This window comes from Pan troglodytes, chromosome 9 (assembly GCF_028858775.2).
Source record: "Pan troglodytes isolate AG18354 chromosome 9, NHGRI_mPanTro3-v2.0_pri, whole genome shotgun sequence".
In the NCBI taxonomy this organism is placed as follows: domain Eukaryota; kingdom Metazoa; phylum Chordata; class Mammalia; order Primates; family Hominidae; genus Pan; species Pan troglodytes.
In genome coordinates, this window is record NC_072407.2 from 120,533,032 (window position 1) to 120,552,999 (window position 19,968).

The 19,968-nt window shown below is 45.7% G+C and overlaps 2 protein-coding genes and 1 non-coding gene across 10 annotated transcripts in view; all 3 read left to right on the top strand.

The window, feature by feature from the left end:
* ARCN1 (archain 1) overlaps positions 1 to 14,150 on the top strand; it is a 30,535-nt gene extending 16,385 nt beyond the window's left edge. The window contains exons 6-10 of the mRNA XM_508795.7: positions 1,578 to 1,743; positions 3,946 to 4,093; positions 4,829 to 4,937; positions 8,946 to 9,150; positions 11,854 to 14,150. Of these exons, the coding sequence (XP_508795.2) occupies positions 1,578 to 1,743; positions 3,946 to 4,093; positions 4,829 to 4,937; positions 8,946 to 9,150; positions 11,854 to 11,943 (718 nt within the window). The 3' untranslated portion in view covers positions 11,944 to 14,150. The remainder of the gene's footprint in view (positions 1 to 1,577; positions 1,744 to 3,945; positions 4,094 to 4,828; positions 4,938 to 8,945; positions 9,151 to 11,853) is intronic.
* LOC112204827 (U6 spliceosomal RNA) lies at positions 5,227 to 5,332 on the top strand. The gene has a single exon (XR_002938585.1). It is a non-coding gene; the product is annotated as a U6 spliceosomal RNA (small nuclear RNA).
* A 3,729-nt stretch (positions 14,151 to 17,879) lies between the features above and the next one.
* The window catches only part of PHLDB1 (pleckstrin homology like domain family B member 1), a 51,653-nt gene continuing 49,564 nt past the window's right edge, over positions 17,880 to 19,968 (top strand). For 3 of the 8 annotated variants that reach the window (XM_063783449.1, XM_063783451.1, XM_063783453.1), the window contains exon 1: positions 18,817 to 18,925. The gene's annotated coding sequence lies outside the window, so the exon portion shown is untranslated. Of the gene's footprint in view, positions 17,905 to 18,816; positions 18,926 to 19,968 lie in introns of those variants that run through there. The other 5 variants (XM_054662747.2, XM_063783448.1, XM_063783450.1 and 2 more) reach the window with 3 other exon arrangements.

The window sequence follows — 19,968 nt, forward strand, 5'->3', positions numbered from 1 at the left end:
CCAACACTTCGGGAGGCTGAGGCAGGCAGATCACCTGAGGTCAGGAGTTCAAGACCAGCCTGGCCAGCATGGTAAAACTCTGACTCTAGTAAAAATACAGAAATGAACCGGGCGTGGTGGCAGGTGCCTGAAATCCCAGCTACGCAGGAGGCTGAGACAGGAGAATCACTTGAACCCGGGAGGCAGAGGTTGCAGTGAGCCGAGATCACGCCATTGCACTCCAGCCTGGGCAAGAAGAGTGAAACTCCATCTCAAAACAACAACAACAACAACAAAAAGCTAAAAAAACTATCAGTGTAAATTTGTGAAGTTAATAATGGTACTGTGATTGATTATATAAGAGAATATCCCTAATCTTATAAAATAAGCACTGAAGTATTTAGGGGTAAAGTGCCGTGTTGTATATAATCTGCTTCTTAATGGTTCAGGGAAAAAAAATCAAATGTATAACATACATATATAATGTTTAGAGAGAGAGAAACACAAGTGCAAATTATAAAACAAATGAGGTAAATGTTAACAATAGGTGAATCTGGAAAAGGGTATATATGTCTTCCTTGTATAATTTTAATTTTTTTAAGCTTGAAAATACTTACAAATAGAAAGTTTTTTCAATTGTTTGTTTTCTCACCATTGCCTACTATTCATTCGGGTGGATATGCCTTTATTTTTTATTTTTTATTTTTTTTGAGACAGTCTCACTCTGTTGCCCAGGCTGGAGTGCAGTGGCACCATCTCGGCTCACTGCAAGCTCCGCCTCCTGAGTTCACGTCATTCTCCCACCTCAGCCTCCTGAGTAGGCGCCCGTCACCACACCCGGCTAATTTTGTTTTTGTATTTTTAGTAGAGGTGGGGTTTCACCATGTTAGCCAGGATGGTCTCGATCTTCTGACCTCGTGATCTACCCGCCTTGGCCTCCCAAAGTGCTGGGATTACAGGCGTGAGCCACCACGCCCGTGAATATGCCTTTATTTGAGCAGCCCCCTATTGGCAGACATTTGTTTCTAAACTTTTGCCATTACAAACAATTCTTCAGTGAATAACTTAGCAGATTGTTTTGCACAGGTGAGAATTTATCTGTAGGATAGAGTCTGTTGAAGAATTGCTGTATCAAAGGGTATCGCCTTTTAAATGTTGATAGCTATAGCAGTAGCACCTTTAAAAAAACGTTGTTGATGGCTAATCATTAGACCTTGGAGAAAGGGAGTTCTGATTTCTACCTTTCTTTTTTCTTTTCTTTTTTATTTTTTGAGACAGAGTTTCACTCTTGTTGCCCAGGCTGGAGTGCAGTGGGACAATCTCGGCTCACCACAGCCTCTGCCTCGTGGTTCAAGCGATTCTCCTGCCTCAGCCTCCCAAGTAGCTGGGACTACAGGCATGCACCACCACGCCTGGCTAATTTTGTATTTTTAGTAGAGACGGGGTTTCTCCATGTTGGTCAGGCTGGTCTCGAACTCCCCACCTCAGGTGATCTGCCCGCCTTGGCCTCCCAAAGTGCTGGGGTTATAGGCATGAGCCACCACGCCCGGCCATTGGTTTCTACCTTTCTGAACAAATGTATTACTTTCTCTTTATAGTGTACATATGAAGATTGAAGAAAAGATAACATTAACCTGTGGACGAGACGGAGGATTACAGAATATGGAGTTGCATGGCATGATCATGCTTAGGATCTCAGATGACAAGTATGGCCGAATTCGTCTTCATGTGGAAAATGAAGATAAGAAAGGGGTGCAGCTACAGGTGTGTAGAAGCTTTTGATAGGGAGTATTAACACTTTGTCTACCTATTATAGTCTTTCTCAACTAGAGTTCCCAATATGAACCACAGAAAATTATTTAGGTTATATAACTAGCATCACTCTAAACGCATAGGAAAGAAGTTAATATATTGCATACAGTAGCTACCTGAGAGTGAGTAAAGCAGCTGTGTAAGGATGGCTTTTAAATATTGGAATTGAATAAAAGGTCATTTCGAAATCTAATAAATGACTTCATACTCACCAATAAAAAGTACAAGGAGGTGTTTGTCTTTTGCTGTTATGAAAACAGTAAATTAATCACTTAGGATCTTGCTTGAAATACAGTTTTTTAAAAAAAAGGCTTTAGGCCAAGCGTGGTGGCTCACGCCTATAATACCAGCACTCTGAGAGGCTGAGGCTGAAGGATCGCTTGAGCCCAGGAGTTCAAGAACAGCCTGAGCAATGAGGGCTGAGCAACAAGACTCTATCTCTACAAAAACTTAAAAAATTAGCCAGGCGTGGTGGCACAATGCGAAATTTACTCATTCTGCTATTAAACTACCAGTGCTTGTTTTGTTAACTGAAGGGCAGTATCTAATGGTGTATTTGAAAAGTACATAAAATCCTTTCAATATAAGTGTGTGTGTTCCAACTATTGGATAGATATATATAAGCCCTGCTTTATGTTACAGGTGTTCTTGTAATTTCATTTCATTTAGCTGACATCGCGTCACAAGAACAAAGCCTTTTTACGGAAGAGTGTTTTTGTCTACTTTCCCCACCGTAGTCAGCACAGAATTGTCTTTTGGAAGCAGTGCTTATATTATTTGACATTTTTGCTGGCTTGTAAAGTGCTATCCAAAAGTGATTTCTGTTTTGTTTTGTTTTGTTTTGTTTTCCTGAGATGGAGTCTCTCTCTGTTGCCCAAGCTGGAGTGCTGTGGTACGATCTTGGTTCACTGCAACTTCCGCCTCCCCAGTTGAAGCAGTTCTCCTGCCTCAGCCTGCTGAGTAGCTGGGATTACAGGCACCTGCCACCATGCCCAGCTAATTTTTTTTATTTTTAGTAAAGATGGGGTTTCACCATGTTGGCCAAGCTGGTCTCGAACTCTTGACCTCATGATTCGCCCACCTCATCATCCCCAAAGTGTTGGGATTGTAGTCATGAGCCACCATGCCCAGCCCTTCTGGGTTTTTTTTGTTTTTGTCTTGTTTTTTTGTTTTTGTTTTTGTTTTTGTTTTTTGTTTTTGCACAGAGTCTCTCTCTGTCATGCGGGCTGGAGTGCAGCAGCACAACCTTGGCTCGCTGCAGCCTTAACCTCCTAGGCTCAAGCAATGCTTCCTCTTCAGCCTCCATAGTAGCTGGGACTATAGGTGTGCACCACCACACCCAGCTATTTATTTATTTATTTATTTATTTATTTATTATTTTTTGAGACGGAGTTTCACTCTTCTTGCCCAGGTTGGAGTGCAATGGTGTGATCTCGGCTCACCGCAACCTCTGCCTCCCGGGTTCAAGCCATTCTCCTGCCTCAGCCTCTCGAGTAGGTGGGATTACAGGCGTGCGCCACCATGTCCAGCCGCAGCTAACTTTTGTATTTTTAATAGAGATAGGGTTTTGCCATGTTGGCCAGGCTGATGTCAAACTCCTGACCTTCAGTGCCCCTCTCACCTCAGCCTCCCCAAAAGCAATTTCTTTTAAAAAGATAAGACTATCTTAATTGGCTTGGATTTTAACAACTTTAAGTCTCTAGGCAAAATTGCAACTAGACTTTACACAGAGCTTGCCCTTTTCTGCTACTTTATTTAAGGCCAGAACTGCTGTCTGACCCAGGCAGCTGATCAGGGTCTTACTGGAGCCTTCTGCTTGGCAAACCTGGCCCCACCATGAACCTGCTCCCTGTGAAGTATTTTTGGAAAGAACTTGGTTAATAGTCTTTTAACTTTTTCAGGTGCAAACTTGTTCTGTAATGGCTTTTAGAGTTGAAATTAGCTTTTTTTTTTTTTAATTACTAGTTTTTAAGTATCTTAAATCATTTTAAAATAAGTCTTTGAAGAAGGGAAATCTTTCTTCAAAATGAAAAAGAATTGGAATTTGTTAGGTACTCTATTTTGGATGTTTAGATTGTGGGCCATATAAGCCTAGTGAGGGGTTGTTTCTCGTCTGTCTGAACCTCAGGAGTTTTCCTTTCCCTCTCATTCTAGACCCATCCAAATGTGGATAAAAAACTTTTCACTGCAGAGTCTCTAATTGGCCTGAAGAATCCAGAGAAGTCATTTCCAGTCAACAGTGACGTAGGGGTGCTAAAGTGGAGACTACAAACCACAGAGGAATCTTTTATTCCACTGACAAGTAAGTGCCTCTGGCCAGTCCCACTAAGCTAGTTTGCATTGAGAACTAGAAATAGCCCTTGCTGGTACACTTTTATTTTTATTGCCATAGCAAAGTTCTTTCTGACAAAATGACTTTCTTTTGAAATGGACCTGGTGCTGCATTTTGTATATTTTTATCATTAGTTTTCATTTTTAATAGCTTTCATTTTGAAACCATTGTAGTTTTGTTGTTGTTATTGTTTTAGAGACAAGGTCTTCTTCTGTTGCCCAGGCTGGAGTGCAGTGGGGCAATCATAGCTCACTGCAGCATCAAACTCCTGGACTCAAGCCATCCTCCTGCCTCAGCCTCTTTAGTAGCTGGGACTAGGACTATAGGCACATGCCACCACATCCAGCTAACTTTTTTTAAAAGACACAAACTCCCTCTCTCACCCAGGCTGGAGTGCAGTGGTGTGATCATGGCTCATTACAACCTTGAACTCCTGGGTTCAGCTGATCTCCCACCTCAGCCTCCTGAGTAGCTAGGAGAACAGGGAAGTGCCACCACGCCTGGCTTTTTTTTTTTTTTTTTTTTTGGTATAGGTGGAGTCTCACTTTGTTGCCTAGGCTGGTCTTGAACTCATGGCCTCAACCAATCCTCCCACCTCGATCCTACCACCTTGGTCCTCTAAAGCGCTGGGGTTACAGGCATGAGCCACTGCACCCAGCCATCTTTTTCTAATATTCTAGTATGACTGCTTTGCTTTCTCCTCAGTTAATTGCTGGCCCTCGGAGAGTGGAAATGGCTGTGATGTCAACATAGAATATGAGCTACAAGAAGATAATTTAGAACTGAATGATGTGGTTATCACCATCCCACTCCCGTAAGTGCTGTCCCTGTGTCCCCTACGTTGGACTTAGAGAACTGGTCTTTTGGAACTCATTTTGGAGTCAGCACCTACCTGACCTGACTGTCCATTCAAAGATACTTCTTTAAAAAGCTAGTTGTGAAAGAAGCCAGATACAAAAGGCTGCATGTTATGTGATTCCACTTCTTTGTCTTTCTGGAAAAGGTAATACTATTGAATAAAAATGAGGAGGTAGAGAAGAAGGTACTTCACTTCGGAGGGGCACAAGGGAACTTTTGGGAATGATAGGAATGTTCTAGGACTTGTGTTTGCTTTGGCAGCACAGGTACTAAAATTGGAACCATACAGAGAAGATTAGCATGGCCCCTGTGCAAGGCTGACATGTAAGTTATGAAACATTTCATATTTATAAATAAGTAAAGCAAGGAAATTGTTTTTTTGAGACAGAGTCTCACTCTGTCACTGGAGGTCACTGGCACGATCTCAGCTCACTGCACCCTCCACCTCCCAGGCTCAGGCTATCCTCCTGCCTCACCCTCCCGAGTAGCTGGGACTACAGGCGCACACCACCACGCTTGGCTAATTTTTGTATTATTTGTAGGGACGGGGTTTTGCTGTGTTGTGCAGGCTGATCTCAAACTCCTGAGCTCAAGTGATCTGCCCGCCTCGGCCTCCCAAAGTGCTGGGATTATAAGCGTGAGCCACCACACCCAGCCAAGAATTGCTCTGTGACTTGATTGTGGTGGTGCTTACTGCATGCACTTGTTGAAATACATTGAGCACTTGGAAGGGATGGATTTTACTGACTTTAAAACCAAATTGAACAAGCCAGTTGTAGATCTGGAGCTGTTTTTATTTATTTATTTTTTTTATTTTTATTGGAGACTGAGTTTCGCTCTTGTTGCCCAGGCTGGAGTGCAATGATGTGATCTCGGCTCACTGCAACCTCCACCATCTAGGTTCAAGTGATTCTCCTGCCTCAGCCTCCCGAGTAACTGGGATTACAGGCATGTGCCATCATGCCCAGATAATTTTTGTATTATTAGTAGAGACGGGGTTTCACCATGTTGGCCAGGCTGGTCTCAAACTCCTGACCTTAGGTGATCTGCCCGCCTTGGCCTCCCAAAGTGCTGGGATTATGGGCGTGAGCCACCGCACCTGGCTATTTTTATTTTTATTTTTTTGAGACAGTCTCACTCTGTCAGCCAGGCTGCAGTGCAGTGGTGCAACCTTGGCTTACTGCAACCTCCACCTCCCAGGTTCAAGCGATTCTCATGCCTCAGCCTCCCAAGTAGCTGGGATTACAGGCGTGTGCCACCACGCCCAGTTAATTTTTGTATTTTTAATAGAGATGGGGTTTCACTATGTTGGCCAGGCTGGTCTCAAACTCCTGTCCTCAAAATGATCCACCTGCCTTGGCTTCCCAAAGTGCTGGGATTACAGGCGTGAGCCACTGCACCTGGCCTGGAGCTGTTTTTAGATGTTGGTCCTCAGCTTGTTTGTGTAGTAATGAAGATTTCCAGAAGGAGGAGCCATTTGTCAGTCAAACTTTCTATTTTGCAGGTTTCAAAGAAATTGAGTCTATCGGGCTGAATGTTTCATTTTCACGTGCTCTCTAAACTTTCACTAAAGATGAGAGTGTGTTCAAGGGAACTGTTGATTCTTGTTGAACAAGATGTCTACATTAGTTACAGTAAATTTCCTAACAGCCCTTTTGGAGCATAATTTATATACAATAAACTACACATATTTTAATTGTATAATCTTGACATGTTTACACTTGTGAAACCACCACCATAATCAAGATAACAAAAATGTCTTGTCAACCCCAGAAGTTGAGTTCCAATAAGCTTTTGTTGTACACTTAAATGGCCCACTATCTAGGATCAGCTGGAAATGGTCTCTACCTTATCTTTTTAGTAACATTTACAGTGAGCATGCAGTTATTACTTCACAGTAAATCCTAGCTCCTTTCACCTACCCATCAGCCCTCATGATTAAGCACAATGTTTAATTATGAGCACCAGTAAGTGTATTCTTAGTGTATCTTTACTGTTATGTCACTCAGTTATTGCTGCAGAGAAAATGGTACTAATTTGCCAGGCGCAGTGGCTCACGCCTGTAATCCCAGCACTTTGGGAGGCCGAGGCGGGCGGATCACGAGGTCAGGAGATGGAGACCATCCTGGCTAACACAGTGAAACCCCGTCTCTACTAAAAATACAAAAAATTGGCTGGGCCTGGTGGCGGGCGCCTGTAGTTCCAGCTACTCCGGAGGCTGAGGCAGGAGAATGGTGTGAAGCCGGGAGGCGGAGCTTGCAGTGAGCTGAGATCGCGCCACTGCACTCCAGCCTGGGTGACAGAGCGAGATTCCATCTCAAAAAGAAAAAAAAGTACTAATTTAATTCATAGTTTTCTTCCCTTTTTGATAATTCAAGCCTTTACATTATCAGGTGTGGTTTTAGTCATTCTTGTTTCCAATTTTAAAAATATACTTTATTACCAGTATCCCCTTTAATGGGTAACCATCTTATCCTCTACAGTATGGTTATTGCTTCAGAACAATAGATGGCTGCCTTGAACTGTTGTAGGACTTGGGCGTTGGTGACAGGTAGAGTTTTGTTTGTCAAGATTTAGTTTACTAGACTATTTATAGAATGCCACAATTTTGAGGCCTGTCTACCCTATAATTGTGGTTGTGGTGGTTTCCTGTATTCTAGTTCAGTTTTGCAATGGTCTCCAGAAGAGACCCTTACACAACATTTTACTCCCGTTGTCTAGAACTGATCAAATTAGGAGAGATCAGAATCAGAATTAGAGCAAGGGCACAGAGAAGGAACATAAAAGAACCAGGACCCTGAAATTGATAGGGAAGAGTTAATAGTCTTATGCCACCCTTAAAGTTTACTTTGTCTCCCTTATTTACCCTATCCCTAATATAAACATTGAGTGTCACTGGTGAATTAAAAGCTGGTAAATTTAGAATGTGTAGGAGTAGGTGACACTGCCTGTCAGCCGTGTGTAGGGGTGCAGAGTAAATCTTAACTAGCCCTGCTTCTCTTGCAGATTAAGGACAACTACGGATCTGTTTCTCCCATCATGTTTCCATTTTGCCCCAGGGGTAATTGTGCTTTCACTTATCAAATAAAAGTCCATTTACTGGATTGTAAATCAAATAAACCCATTGGTGTCAACTTCAATAAGTTTGAAACATTCCGAAATCTTTAAAAACAAATTCTCGGCCGGGTGCGGTGGCTCATGCCTGTAATCTCAGCACTTTGGGAGGCCGAGGCAAGTGGATCACGGGGTCAGGAGATTGAGACCATCCTGGCCCGCATGGTGAAACCCCGCCTCTACTAAAAATACAAAAATTAGCTGGGCGTGGCGGCACACGCCTGTAGTCCCAGCAACTTGGGAGGCTGAGGCAGGAGAATCGCTTGAACTGGGGAGGCGGAGATTGCAGTGAGCTGAGATCACGCCACTGTACTCCAGCCTGGCGACAGAGCAAGACTCTGTCTCAAAAAACAAATGAACAAGAAAACAAATTCTCTCAAAGGCCTCCATTCATCTCCACTATTGATGTTTAGAGTTTTCCCCCACTATTATCAATCTGCTTGTTTCCCCATTGTCTCCTACAAAGAGTGCTACATTATGTTAAAATTCCTTATTTATAGGGCAGCAACCTATTGGTGCAGGGTTTTTGGAAACATAGCCATCTTAACACATCTGTTGGTCGCAGTCCCCAGATCTAGTCCTTAAGTTGGAGCAGCCCATAGACATATCTGCCAAATACCTATTTTTGCATATTAACTATATCTACAGAGGGAATTGAGTGAAACTCTTAGCCCAAGGTGCTAGGACTTCATCGTTTGATCCTTGAAGTTATTAGGGAGCCTTTTTTTCCCCTGAAATTGTAGTCCTAGAAGGCAAAATTTGGGGATCATATATCAAATTTGGGGTTGGTTTTCCGTGGTGGAGTTCTAGCTCTGAACAGCTACCTTGACCAGAATGTTTCTCACAACAGGTCTGGTGTCGGCGCGCCTGTTATCGGTGAGATCGATGGGGAGTATCGACATGACAGTCGACGAAATACCCTGGAGTGGTGCCTGCCTGTGATTGATGCCAAAAATAAGAGTGGCAGCCTGGAGTTTAGCATTGCTGGGCAGCCCAATGACTTCTTCCCTGTTCAAGTTTCCTTTGTCTCCAAGAAAAATTACTGTAACATACAGGTACTCCATTTTAGTTGAGAACATATATAGGGAAAGTGGTAGGACAGTAGGAACACGTATAGGATGCCAGACAGGTAGCATGGCTTTTTGTGGTCAGATAAAGCTCAGAAAAAAACTGATGTCTCCTACAGGAATTCCCTTTCTAATTCATTGTATGATCGTGGTCAAATTCTTTTATCGCTTTACCTCAGTTTTCCTCTGTAGATCAGACAAAGTAAAGAAATGGAATGTTAATACAGATAAAAGTACTTGTGGATTATGCAAGATTCATAAACACTTAGTTGCCTGTTTTTTTTTAACCTTATAAAGTCGATTTGCCAAAACACCCCAACACATGGTTTTTTTAAGGCCTTGCTGTCACTTGATTTATACCCAAAGAATGAAATTGTTTTATTTAGAAGACAAAATTACTACAAAAAAAAAAATCCATTCTATTACAAATGGAAATTATTTGAGGGTTATTTATGTCACAGCTCCCTTTATTAGTACAAATAATCATGAGCCAATTCTGTTGCAAACTCTGTCCGTTAGGTAGGCAAAGCAATGGAGAAGTGTGAGCTGTTCCTTCGGATTTTTTTTTTTTTTTTGAGATGGAGTTTCGCTCTTTTCACCCAGGCTGGAGTGCAATGGCGCGCTGTCAGCTCACCGCAACCCCCGCCTCCCAGGTTCAAACAATTCTCTTGCCTCAGACTCCCAAGTAGCTGGAAATACAGGAATGTGCCACCATGCCCGGCTAATTTTTGTATATTTGGTAGAGACGGGGTTTCTCCATGTTGGTCAGGCTGGTCTCGAACTCCCGACCTCAGGTGATCTACCCGCCTCAGCCTCCCAAAGTGCTGGGATTACAAGTGTGAGCCACAGTGCCCAGTGGATTTTTTTCCTTTTTTTCTGAGATGGAGTCTTGCTCTGTTGCCCAGGCTGGAGTGCAGTGGCATGATCTCGGCCCACTGCAACCTCTGCCTCCCGGGTTCAAGCAATTCTCCTGTCTCAGCCTCCCCAGTAGCTGAGACTACAGGCGCCTGCCACCATGCCTGGCTAATTTTTGTATTTTTAGTAGAGACAGGGTTTCACCATATCGGTCAGGCTGGTGTCGAAATCCTGACCTCAGGTGATCCACCCACCTCAGCCTCCCAAAGTGCTGAGATTACAGGCGTGAGCTACCGCGCCCGGCGGATTTTTTTTTTTTTTTAAGACGGAGTTTCGCTCTTGTTGCCCAGGCTGGAGTGCAATGGCGTGATGTTGGTTCACTGCAACCTCTGCCTCCCAGGTTCAAGCGATTCTCCTGCCTCATCCTCCTGAGTAGCTGGGACTACGGGCATGCGCCACCACGCCTGTCTGATTTTTGTATTTTTAGTAAAGACGGTATTTCACCATGTTGGCCAGGCTGGTCTCAAACTCTTGACCTTGTGATCCAGCCACCTCGGCCTCCCAAAGTGCTAGGATTACAGGCGCGAGTCACCGTGCTTGGCCCGGATCATTATTTTTTAACTCATCATTCTTCCAGTTTTTATTGTTGTTGTTTTGAGACGGAATCTTGCTCTGTCACCAAGGCTGGAGTGCAGTGCGATCTCAGCTCACTGCAGCCTCTGCCTCCCAGGTTCAAGTGATTCTCCTGCCTCAGCCTCCCAAGTAGCTGGGACTACAGGCGTGTACTGCCACACCCAGCTAATTTTTTTTTGTATTTTTAGTAGAGATGGGGTTTCACCATGTTGGCCAGGCTGGTCTCTAACTCCTGACCTCAGATGATCCGCCCACCTCGGCTTCCCAAAGTGCTGGGATTACAGGAGTGAGCTTCCACGTCTGGCTGTTCTTCCAGTTTTTTAATTTGCATTACTAGGACCCAGTTTATATTGTTAATATTCCCCTTTTTGACTTGCTTGTTGTTCTGGCCCTACCTTAGCTTCCCATATGGTCTCCGTCTCCCCTGTAAGTGCTTAGAAAGTTGCAGCTTCCTCCCTTGAATGATTCCAAAGAGCAGTTCTCTCTCCCTATCCTGTTAGTTAGTGACATAACCCCATCAGTGTTGGAAGCAACTGTATTGAACTCAAGACATTAGATAGAAATGGGTAAATTTTCCTATTGGGGCTATTCAAAGATTAGGACATTATAATTGCTCTCCCAAAACTTCATTAGAAAATACGAATCAGTGGTTCAAGTGTTGTATTGGTGCCGTTATAGGTACCATTGTTACATGTAATTAATTAAGCTGGACATTTATTTATTTAAAAAGGAAAAACCTCATTGGACCAGCCATGCCTAAAAAATAAGTATGATAGAGCAGCTTACTGGGACTTTTAACACGAGACTTTGAGAGCAGAGCAAATGAGTAATGTGAAGAGCTAGAACGTTGCCTTTTGGGTCAGAATGTTAATATATCATCCTGATAGAATGTCTATGAATTTCATAGGTTATACAGGGCAGGGCTGGGCTGTGGCCACTCATTTTGGAGCTTTTACTTAATACTACGGAACATCTCATCCCAACAGTTGTCTTTTCTCCATCTAGAAGAAAAGCAGCTTAATCATTTTGGTGGGGAAGAGTGATGCTGTGACTTTCAGTTGTGAATTGAACATTTTTCTAGTATTTTACAGTTACTTTTAATACTGCTTTTAGGGAAATTGATATGTTCTGTAATGAGAATGTAGTCAACATGGTGGAGACTCAAACCTCCTGCTTTACCTTACTCTTTGTTTATTTTCCTAGGTTACCAAAGTGACCCAGGTAGATGGAAACAGCCCCGTCAGGTTTTCCACAGAGACCACTTTCCTAGTGGATAAGTATGAAATCCTGTAATACCAAGAAGAGGGAGCTGAAAAGGAAAATTTTCAGATTAATAAAGAAGATGCCAACGATGGCTGAAGAGTTTTTCCCAGATTTACAAGCCATTGGAGACCCTTTTTTCTGATACAATGCACGATTCTCTGAGCGCAAGGACCCTCGACTCACCCCCATGTTTCAGTGTCACAGAGACATTCTTTGATAAGGAAATGGCACAAACATAAAGGGAAAGGCTGCTAATTTTCTTTGGCAGATTGTATTGGCCAGCAGGAAAGCAAGCTCTCCAGAGAATGCCCCCAGTTAAATACCTCCTCTACCTTTACCTAAGTTGCTCCTTTATTTTTATTTTATTATTATTATTATTATTATTTTTTGAGATGGAGTCTCACTTTGTAACCCAGGCTGGAATGCAATGGCATGATCTCAGCTCACTGCAACCTCCGCCTCCTGGGTTCAAGCAAGTCTCCTGCCTCAGCCTCCGAGTAGCTGGGACTACAGGTGGACGCCACCACGCCTGGCTAATTTTTTGTATTTTAGTAGAGACGGGGTTTCACCGTGTTGCCCAGGCTGGTCGCAAACTCCTGAGCTCAGGCAATCCGCCCACCTCAGCCTCCCAAAGTGTTGGGATTACAGGCATGAGCCACCATGCCCAGCTGCTCCTTTATTTTAATCCCTAAATATAATCCCTAAATATAGTTATATTTCATACTTAGTTTGTTTTTAAAAAGTTTTCTCTGTAGAAAATTTTAATCTTTCATACCCTTTACCTTTAGGTTTTTCTTTCTATACATTCAGTCAGGCACTGGGATCATCTGTTTACAGGCATTATATTTATTTGGCACTCCTGGAACAAGTATATCTAACCCATTCTTGATTTTTGGACTATTCAAGTGAACTATTTGAGGGGTATGGGGTCTAGAAGTTAAAAGATAAGCATATCTTCTGTTCTTTTCCCGTATCAATTCATTCCTTCATCTCTTTGCCAAGTTGTTTTCCTTTCAGGGCCTGTCCTTCCAGTTTAGAACAGTACCATGAATCCCACTTGTGTCAATATTAAAGATAGCTGAGAAGCACCTTTCAAATGGCACAGTCCCTCTTCAAGATGTCTAAAAGAATGGTTATGTCTGTCCAGTTAGGGATTTCACATCCACATGTAATCATGTCTGCTGCTGTTGCTACCCAAATTTTCAGTTCTCCACATTTTGGGTACTTAAGCTAAAACGTAATGGCCACAGTCTGTAATCCATTCACATTCCTCAGTTTCACCACCTCCCTCTTCCAGACTGCACTCTCTGTCATCAGTCCCCTCCTTTCTAACAGAAATGGGGTTATGATTTTGAAGGCTGTGGGTTCAGGGAGTCTTTGCCAATCCTGTTGGCCCTAAACTATCAAGGAGGCTCCATTTCACCATTTGATTTTTTGCATTTCAGGAGGCAACTGATTGTTTCGATATGTACATATTACTCATGTATACCCCATTTCCTTCCAGTCAGCCCAACATTTTCCACCAGTCTGTCTGTCCCCATCTCTGAAATCCTTCCCTTTCCCCCTAAGTCTTTTGAGTGTCATCATGTACTGGTGGTTTCTCGGTTCCATCTCATCCATTTCCTTTTCAATGGAGACTACAGCGTCAGCCAGCTCAGCCTTGGCTTTTAACTCAGTATTCCAGTCCATAGGGGTGGTTAAAAGTTGCTGCAAGGCTGCAGGCACTGGCAGTGGGAAGAGGCAGACGACTAGATGACTTCTGCACTTTTAGCTGGTTGAAAAGTACCACTCCCACTCTGAACATCTGGCCGTCCCTGCAAAGAGTGTACTGTGCTTGAAGCAGAGCACTCACACATAAATGGCTGTGTGTGGAATTGCTTGCCAAAGAAGTTTCTAGCCTTTCCCTTTCCCCTAACTGCATCAGGGAAGAATTCTTATCTCTAGCTTGGTTTCCACATGAGGTTTTTCTGAGAAGGGCCTGGGACAAGAAGTCTGTCATGTTAGTTAAGCAGGCAAGAAATCCTACTAATCCAGTTTTGTTTGAAAGTTGTTTGTCCGTATGATTTTTTAAAAGTCAAGTTTAATTTCAAAAAACCTTTTTTTTCTGAGATTACTTTTGGGGTAATATTTAAAATGAGAGACATTTTGTAACCCTGTAAAATACATAGGGAATATAACATTCCAGTGTATACAAAGAAGGCAAATTCTTTAATCAAATAAAGCGCATTATAAAATGAGATGTTTATTGGATTCTTGACTCACTTTGGTGTCTGCTTGTTGATTGAGGATGCTGTAATGGGACCTAACATTAAAAATTAATGACATGTTTTTTTTAAGAGAAAGTAATCTGTGAGAGTATTCATTGCCTTTTTCCATATTATATGTATTGTGCTTCCTTGTGTATTTTTCTACATTTGATACATGCACTCCTGACAGTGTAGCTTTTGAATTTGATGCTACTTCTGGCCTTTTTGGGGATTGGAGTCTTAATTTTGTCAGACAGCAGTTGGAGAGTCAAAAAAGTCAGGCTTCATCTTTAATCTTGGAGTCTTGGAGTCTTCTCTTCCCCATTAGACCGTGATGAGAAGTGATCCAGGGATGAGGGATAATGGGAACAATTTTTGGGAACTGTTGATAATTCCCTCGGATAAACCTGCTTACTTTTTTTTTTTTTGAGATGGAGTCTCGCTTAGCTGCCCAGGTTGGAGTGTGGTGGTGCGATCTCAGCTCGCTGCAACCACCGTCGCCCAGCTTCAAGCGATTCTCCTGCCTCAGCCTCCAGAGTAGCTGGGATTACAGTCACCCGCCATCATGCCGGGCTAATTTTTTTTGTATTTTCGTAGAGATGGTTTCACCATGTTGGTCAGGCTGGTCTTGAACTCCTGGTCTCAGATGATCTGCCCACCTCTGCCTCCCAAAGTGCTGGATTACAGGTGTGAGCCACCGCACCCAGCCTTTTTTTTTTTTTTTTTTTTTTTGAGACAGTCACCAGGCTGCAGTGCAGTGACATGATTTCAGCTCACCACAACCTCCACCTCCAGGGTTCAAGTGGTTCTCCTGCCTCAGCCTCCTGAGTAGCTGGGATTACAGGCACACACCACCACCCCCGGCTAATTTTTGTATTTTTAGTAGAGACAGGGTTTCACCATGTTGGTCAGACTGGTCTCGAACTCCTGACCTCGTGATCCGCCCGCCTCAGCCTCCCAAAGTGCTGGGATTACAGGCCTGAGCCACCGCGCTCCGCCAGAGCTGCTTGCTTGCTTATGCTTTTTTAAAATTTAACTTGGAAAAACTATTGGGTGTCAAAAAATTGGAAGGCAAATTATTCTCACTTATTAAGTATCTGGGATGAGAAATTTCTAATGTTGAAAGCCAAGATTCTGATTTTTTTTTTTTCTTGGTGAAAAAAAGTATCTGGTCTAATGTTGCTCAAGTGTGGCTTAGCTGTCTGAGACTGTAGCCTTAATCGAATGAAATGATTAAGGTCTGTCATTCCTTTACTCACCATAGCTTCAAATTTGTCAACCCATGCATCTCTGATGGGAAACTTTGCCCTCCAATTAATTTTTAAATTGTGAACAGTTTTAAAGTTGTTCACACTGGCTAGGGTCTGAGATTTCCAGGGTTGATATAGAATAGCTTTTTATTAAACTTCACATCTGGCAGGGCTTATTGGAAGGAGACAGGAGAAAAATGGAAAAAGTCATCCTCAAGAAGATTAAAGTCTAACTAGAAGCAATGACTATCTGCTTGTAAAGCCTTTTTTTTTTTCCAAGTTAGACAAGTGTTAACTACAGCTAGTACTGAACATGCATCTATATGAGAGTAGGTAACATGGCTTCTGTCTTGTAGGCTCTAGAGGAATCTCAAGCAAAACCTCACAAATGATTTTCTTTTGCTATGCACATCTGTCTTATTACAACCCCCTTACCCCCAATTCCCTTGTCCTAGAAGATCCACAAGTAGGTTGGTTGCTGTGCATTGCTGTTACCCAAGGGCAGACAGCAACACTACAAATAGCTGCCTTAACGTCTTATCCTGGGGAGTTGGGGATTGATACGGAGGTAGGCCTTTAGAAAAATTAGACTATCTTTCCAAACCAGGCTGTTTTCCCTCTCACAATCACAAGTCAAGCTATTAGGCAGTTTTCAGAAGCTTGGACCACTTCTCCCATCCCCCACCGCAGTTTTTTTGCCCTGCTGTTCTTAGGGCAGGGGCTAAGTGGTTATTTAGGGTCTAAACCAATACTGGGAAGCTTCCCTAGGTGTACTCTGGGTGATCAGATTGATTACCAAACCAGGACAGGGGCTGTTTGAAAGAAGCATTAGAAATTCAAGACAATGAGAGAAATTGAAATAGGTCTTGTCTCCCATTCTTTTGCCCAAATGAATGCTTGTTCTTTTAGCTCATTAGGAAAGCCCTTAGCCTTGGAGGTACACAAGACCAGTCTTCTGTCCTACCCAAATTTCCCACTTAGCTTGGATGCATGTTAGCTTTGGGTAGAAGCAGACTATGCAATTTCTAAGACAGCTGAAAAGAGAGCTTTGAACTTTTCCCCAAGTTGCTGCAGGGTCATTGCTACCACCACGCCTACACCAATGATGCCTGACTTCAGGATCCAGAGGCCAGAAACGGACAGCTTTCTGGAAGAGGGTGTGTATCTACAAGGATTGCTTGCTGTATGAGCAATAATCACCTCTCTGGGGCTAGAGGGAGTACAATTTGAGAGGTGGGACAAAGTGGGGAATGTGCCAAGGCAAAAGCAGGAGTATGGAAATTCACTCCTGACACTTGTAGCCAATGCAAAGGGCCTTAGAAAAATCCACTCTTCCTTCCACACCCAGGCTTTGCCCTCTCCCCCTGCTTCCACTTCGGAAAGTCTGAAGCAGGCCTGGAAAGCTGTTTTCTGCTTTCTTTCCCTCTCTTCCTCCCCCTTTCCTGAGCTCCCAGCTGCTCGACCTCTTGCGTAACTGTGAGAGAGCGCTGAGTTTTTTGATGGGCTCCAGATGTGGAGCAGGGCGGGGATGGAGAGTGGGGGCGGTAGGTCTTTAGTCCCCTGAGTGCTCTAACTGTGGGAACATAGAGGCCTGACACAGCAGGGGAGAGGACACATTGCACAGCGCCTTTATCATAGGGTCAGCTGGTCCCTGTGTTGGGAGGTCAGTGAGAGAAGTTGGGTGCTGTTTCGACCCTCTACCTCAGCATCCACTGCCTCCATGGCAGGCTTGATTATTCCCTGAAATTCCTCCTGCCCAGTACAGTAAAGAGGAGCTGGGGGCCGTGAAACAGAATGAAGTGAAAAGCCTCTGAGGTACTGCAATCTGGACCCCTCCCCTCAGTGCTGGGTCTTGGCACATGGGATACAACAGTTTGGGTTTTTTCCTTCTTCCTTTTTTTACATACCCAAATAGCCTGAATATTACTGTTGTGATCTGCCTCATGAAGGTTCATCAGAATTACTTTCATGACTTCAAACAGTATGAAGAAAGGAAAAACTAGAGTCTCGCTCCTCAAATCCTAGGACTTCCTGGTACCCACAGCATATTCTGGATCTTGAGTGTTCCACCTCCATTAGCTATAGCAGGTGGCAGCAAAGGGCGGCCTCTCCCCTCCCCCTCCTTGTCTGCTGCTTGGCCCCAGTCAGCTTCAGTCTCCAGCCGTGGGGGGTCCCCTGCTAAGGCCAGCCCTGTCAATGAGTGACCAGAGATTCCTGTAGTTCAGCCTCCTGCTGTTCCTGGGTTAGGGAGAGACGGCACAAACTAAACTCATTGAATTAGAACAGCACTTGTCCATCTCAAAGAGGACAAATTATTTTTTGCTATCCACCCCAGCTGGAATTTAGACCAGACTTACAGGCTTTCTGCTCCTTCCTTCAGTGAAGAAGAGTCTCCAGGGTCCCTCTAGTGCAGGTCAAAGAAGTCCAGTCCAGCTGAGTTCAGCTCCCTAGGGCCTCCCCAGCCAGTCTCCTGGGCCAAGAGCTGGCTTTGCAAGGTAAGGATCCACTGTCAGCGTTGGATTTCGGAGTGGAGGTTGAGATGGAGAATGACTTCAACCTAGCTCAATTTGGGGGCTGCTTTTAGGTGTTTAGTGCCTCCTTCTCTTCCTTATTAACTCCCACTCCTACTACAGGTTGGTGTGCTCAATTGTATGTCTATAGCCTGCCTCCATCTCCCAATCTGTAATCCAGCAAGTCTGTCGGGGTGGAGGGGTGTGGAGCCCCATGGGGGCAAGATGATAATTCCATTCGGTTTTCCTGTGCTTTGGAGTTTGCATGGCACTTCAACGAGTCTTCTTGTGCCTATCCTTAAGAAAGTCTGTGAAGTCTGATGTGCGTGGCTATCAATCTCATTTACAGCTCTTCATGGTGGGGCTTGGAATAGGGCGAGGGGAGGAGGTGACAGGGAGAAGACCTGGGTACCCTCAGTAGATGTTCTGGAGATGTTGAGAGCATGTTGTAGGGGCTTCGATTTGGGAGGTTCAGTGGGAGCCCATGGAGGTTTCAGGCATCTAAGGCAAAAAGAAAGAGGGGAGAGTTTGGGGGCGGGAGAACGGATTGTCAAAAACACCCTCTCAAAAGCGTGTTAAAGCCTGGGAGTGGAGGGTGGTCTAGGAGAGTCGGGAGGGCAGGGTGGGAGGAGAGGGGGATGTGTGGTTGTGGTGGTGGTGGTGGTGGTGGTGGTGGTGGTGGTGGTGGTGGTGATGGTGGAGAGCCCAGCTGCAAAGATGAACAAAGCGGGCGCTGTGCAGGCTGGGGGAGGTGCTGCTGTGGGAAAGGGTGGGTGGGGGGACCTTGGGCTCCAGCCCCACAAGGGCGTCTTCTTTGGCTGGCCAGGCGGACGGGACGGGGGACGGGGGCGGGGACTGGCGGGAGGGGGGCGGGACAGGCTCGCTCTCCTCCTACTTAGCGAGCTCCCGGGGAAAAGCAACAGTGTCCTCCTAAGCCTGAGGCCACCGCGACCGAGCCGAGCCAGGCTAAGGGACCAGTGTCTCCCTGCCCCCACCCCACCTCTAGGTAAGAGCGCCCCGTCCCACTACACTTGCGGGTCCCATTCGCTGCGGTGCTAGGACTGGATAAGGGGAAGTCCCTGGGGCCTGGCGAGAGCCCTGAGATCAGCTCTAGGCTAGGGAGCTCTGCAGAAACCCGTGGGGGAGAGAGGGCACCCCAGGTGAGTGCGTGGGGGCGAAAGGAGCGTTATGGGGAGTTTTCCTGTGAGCCTCTTGCTTTTGCCTTCCTCGGCCGCTGCCAACGCCACCGCCAGAGGGGGCCGTGACGCTCTCCCCCCCTTGGAGAAACTCTGATCCTGGCCCTATCCAGACTCTCCCGCCGGCACCCAGGCGGCCGGGCGGACACTCGCGGGGTATCGGGCGGCGAGCGCGCGCGCGGGTTTTCGTCCTCCAGCGCCCCACACCTCCCCCTCTCCGCCCACAGCAGGACCTTGGGGCGGGGGTATCTCCTGTGACGTCTCCCCCGCCTGTCCCCAGGCCGGCCGCCTTGATGGACCAGGAAGGGATTCGGAGTCCGGTTCAGAGTCTTGAGCTAGACGTCTAGGAGGGCTGCCTGGGGGTGTCCAGGAGATGGGAAGCCCGCCTGGGGCCTCCCAGGCACTCCCCAAGGCCCCACGTCCTCGGGGGCCGGGGAGGCCGCCTGGGGCGCCTTGCCACGCCCGCGCGGTCCCTATTGGAATCCCTAGCGGAGTTCCCCGAGCGGAGGCTGACCCAAGTCATCCGGGCTCCCCCGGGATAGGGAAGTGCGGGCGGGCGGCTGGGTAGGGGCGCCGGCGCAGGGTGGCCGAGTCGCCCGCTAGCGCTTCCGCCGAGGCAGGCTCGAGTGGGGACTTGACCGAGCGACCGCACAGCCCTGCCGGGGACCCACGGCTCTGGGGCGGGGCTGCATTCTGGGCCGTTAGCTCAGCGGTCCTGGAGCCTCCCGAGGCTGACTCATCGGGCGGCGGGCTCACCCCCCAGCCGTCAAACGCAAACGCTGGCGCCCCACCACGCCGGGCTCCCACGCGGCACACACGCACGCCTCCGCGACACTTCGCACACCTACGTCCC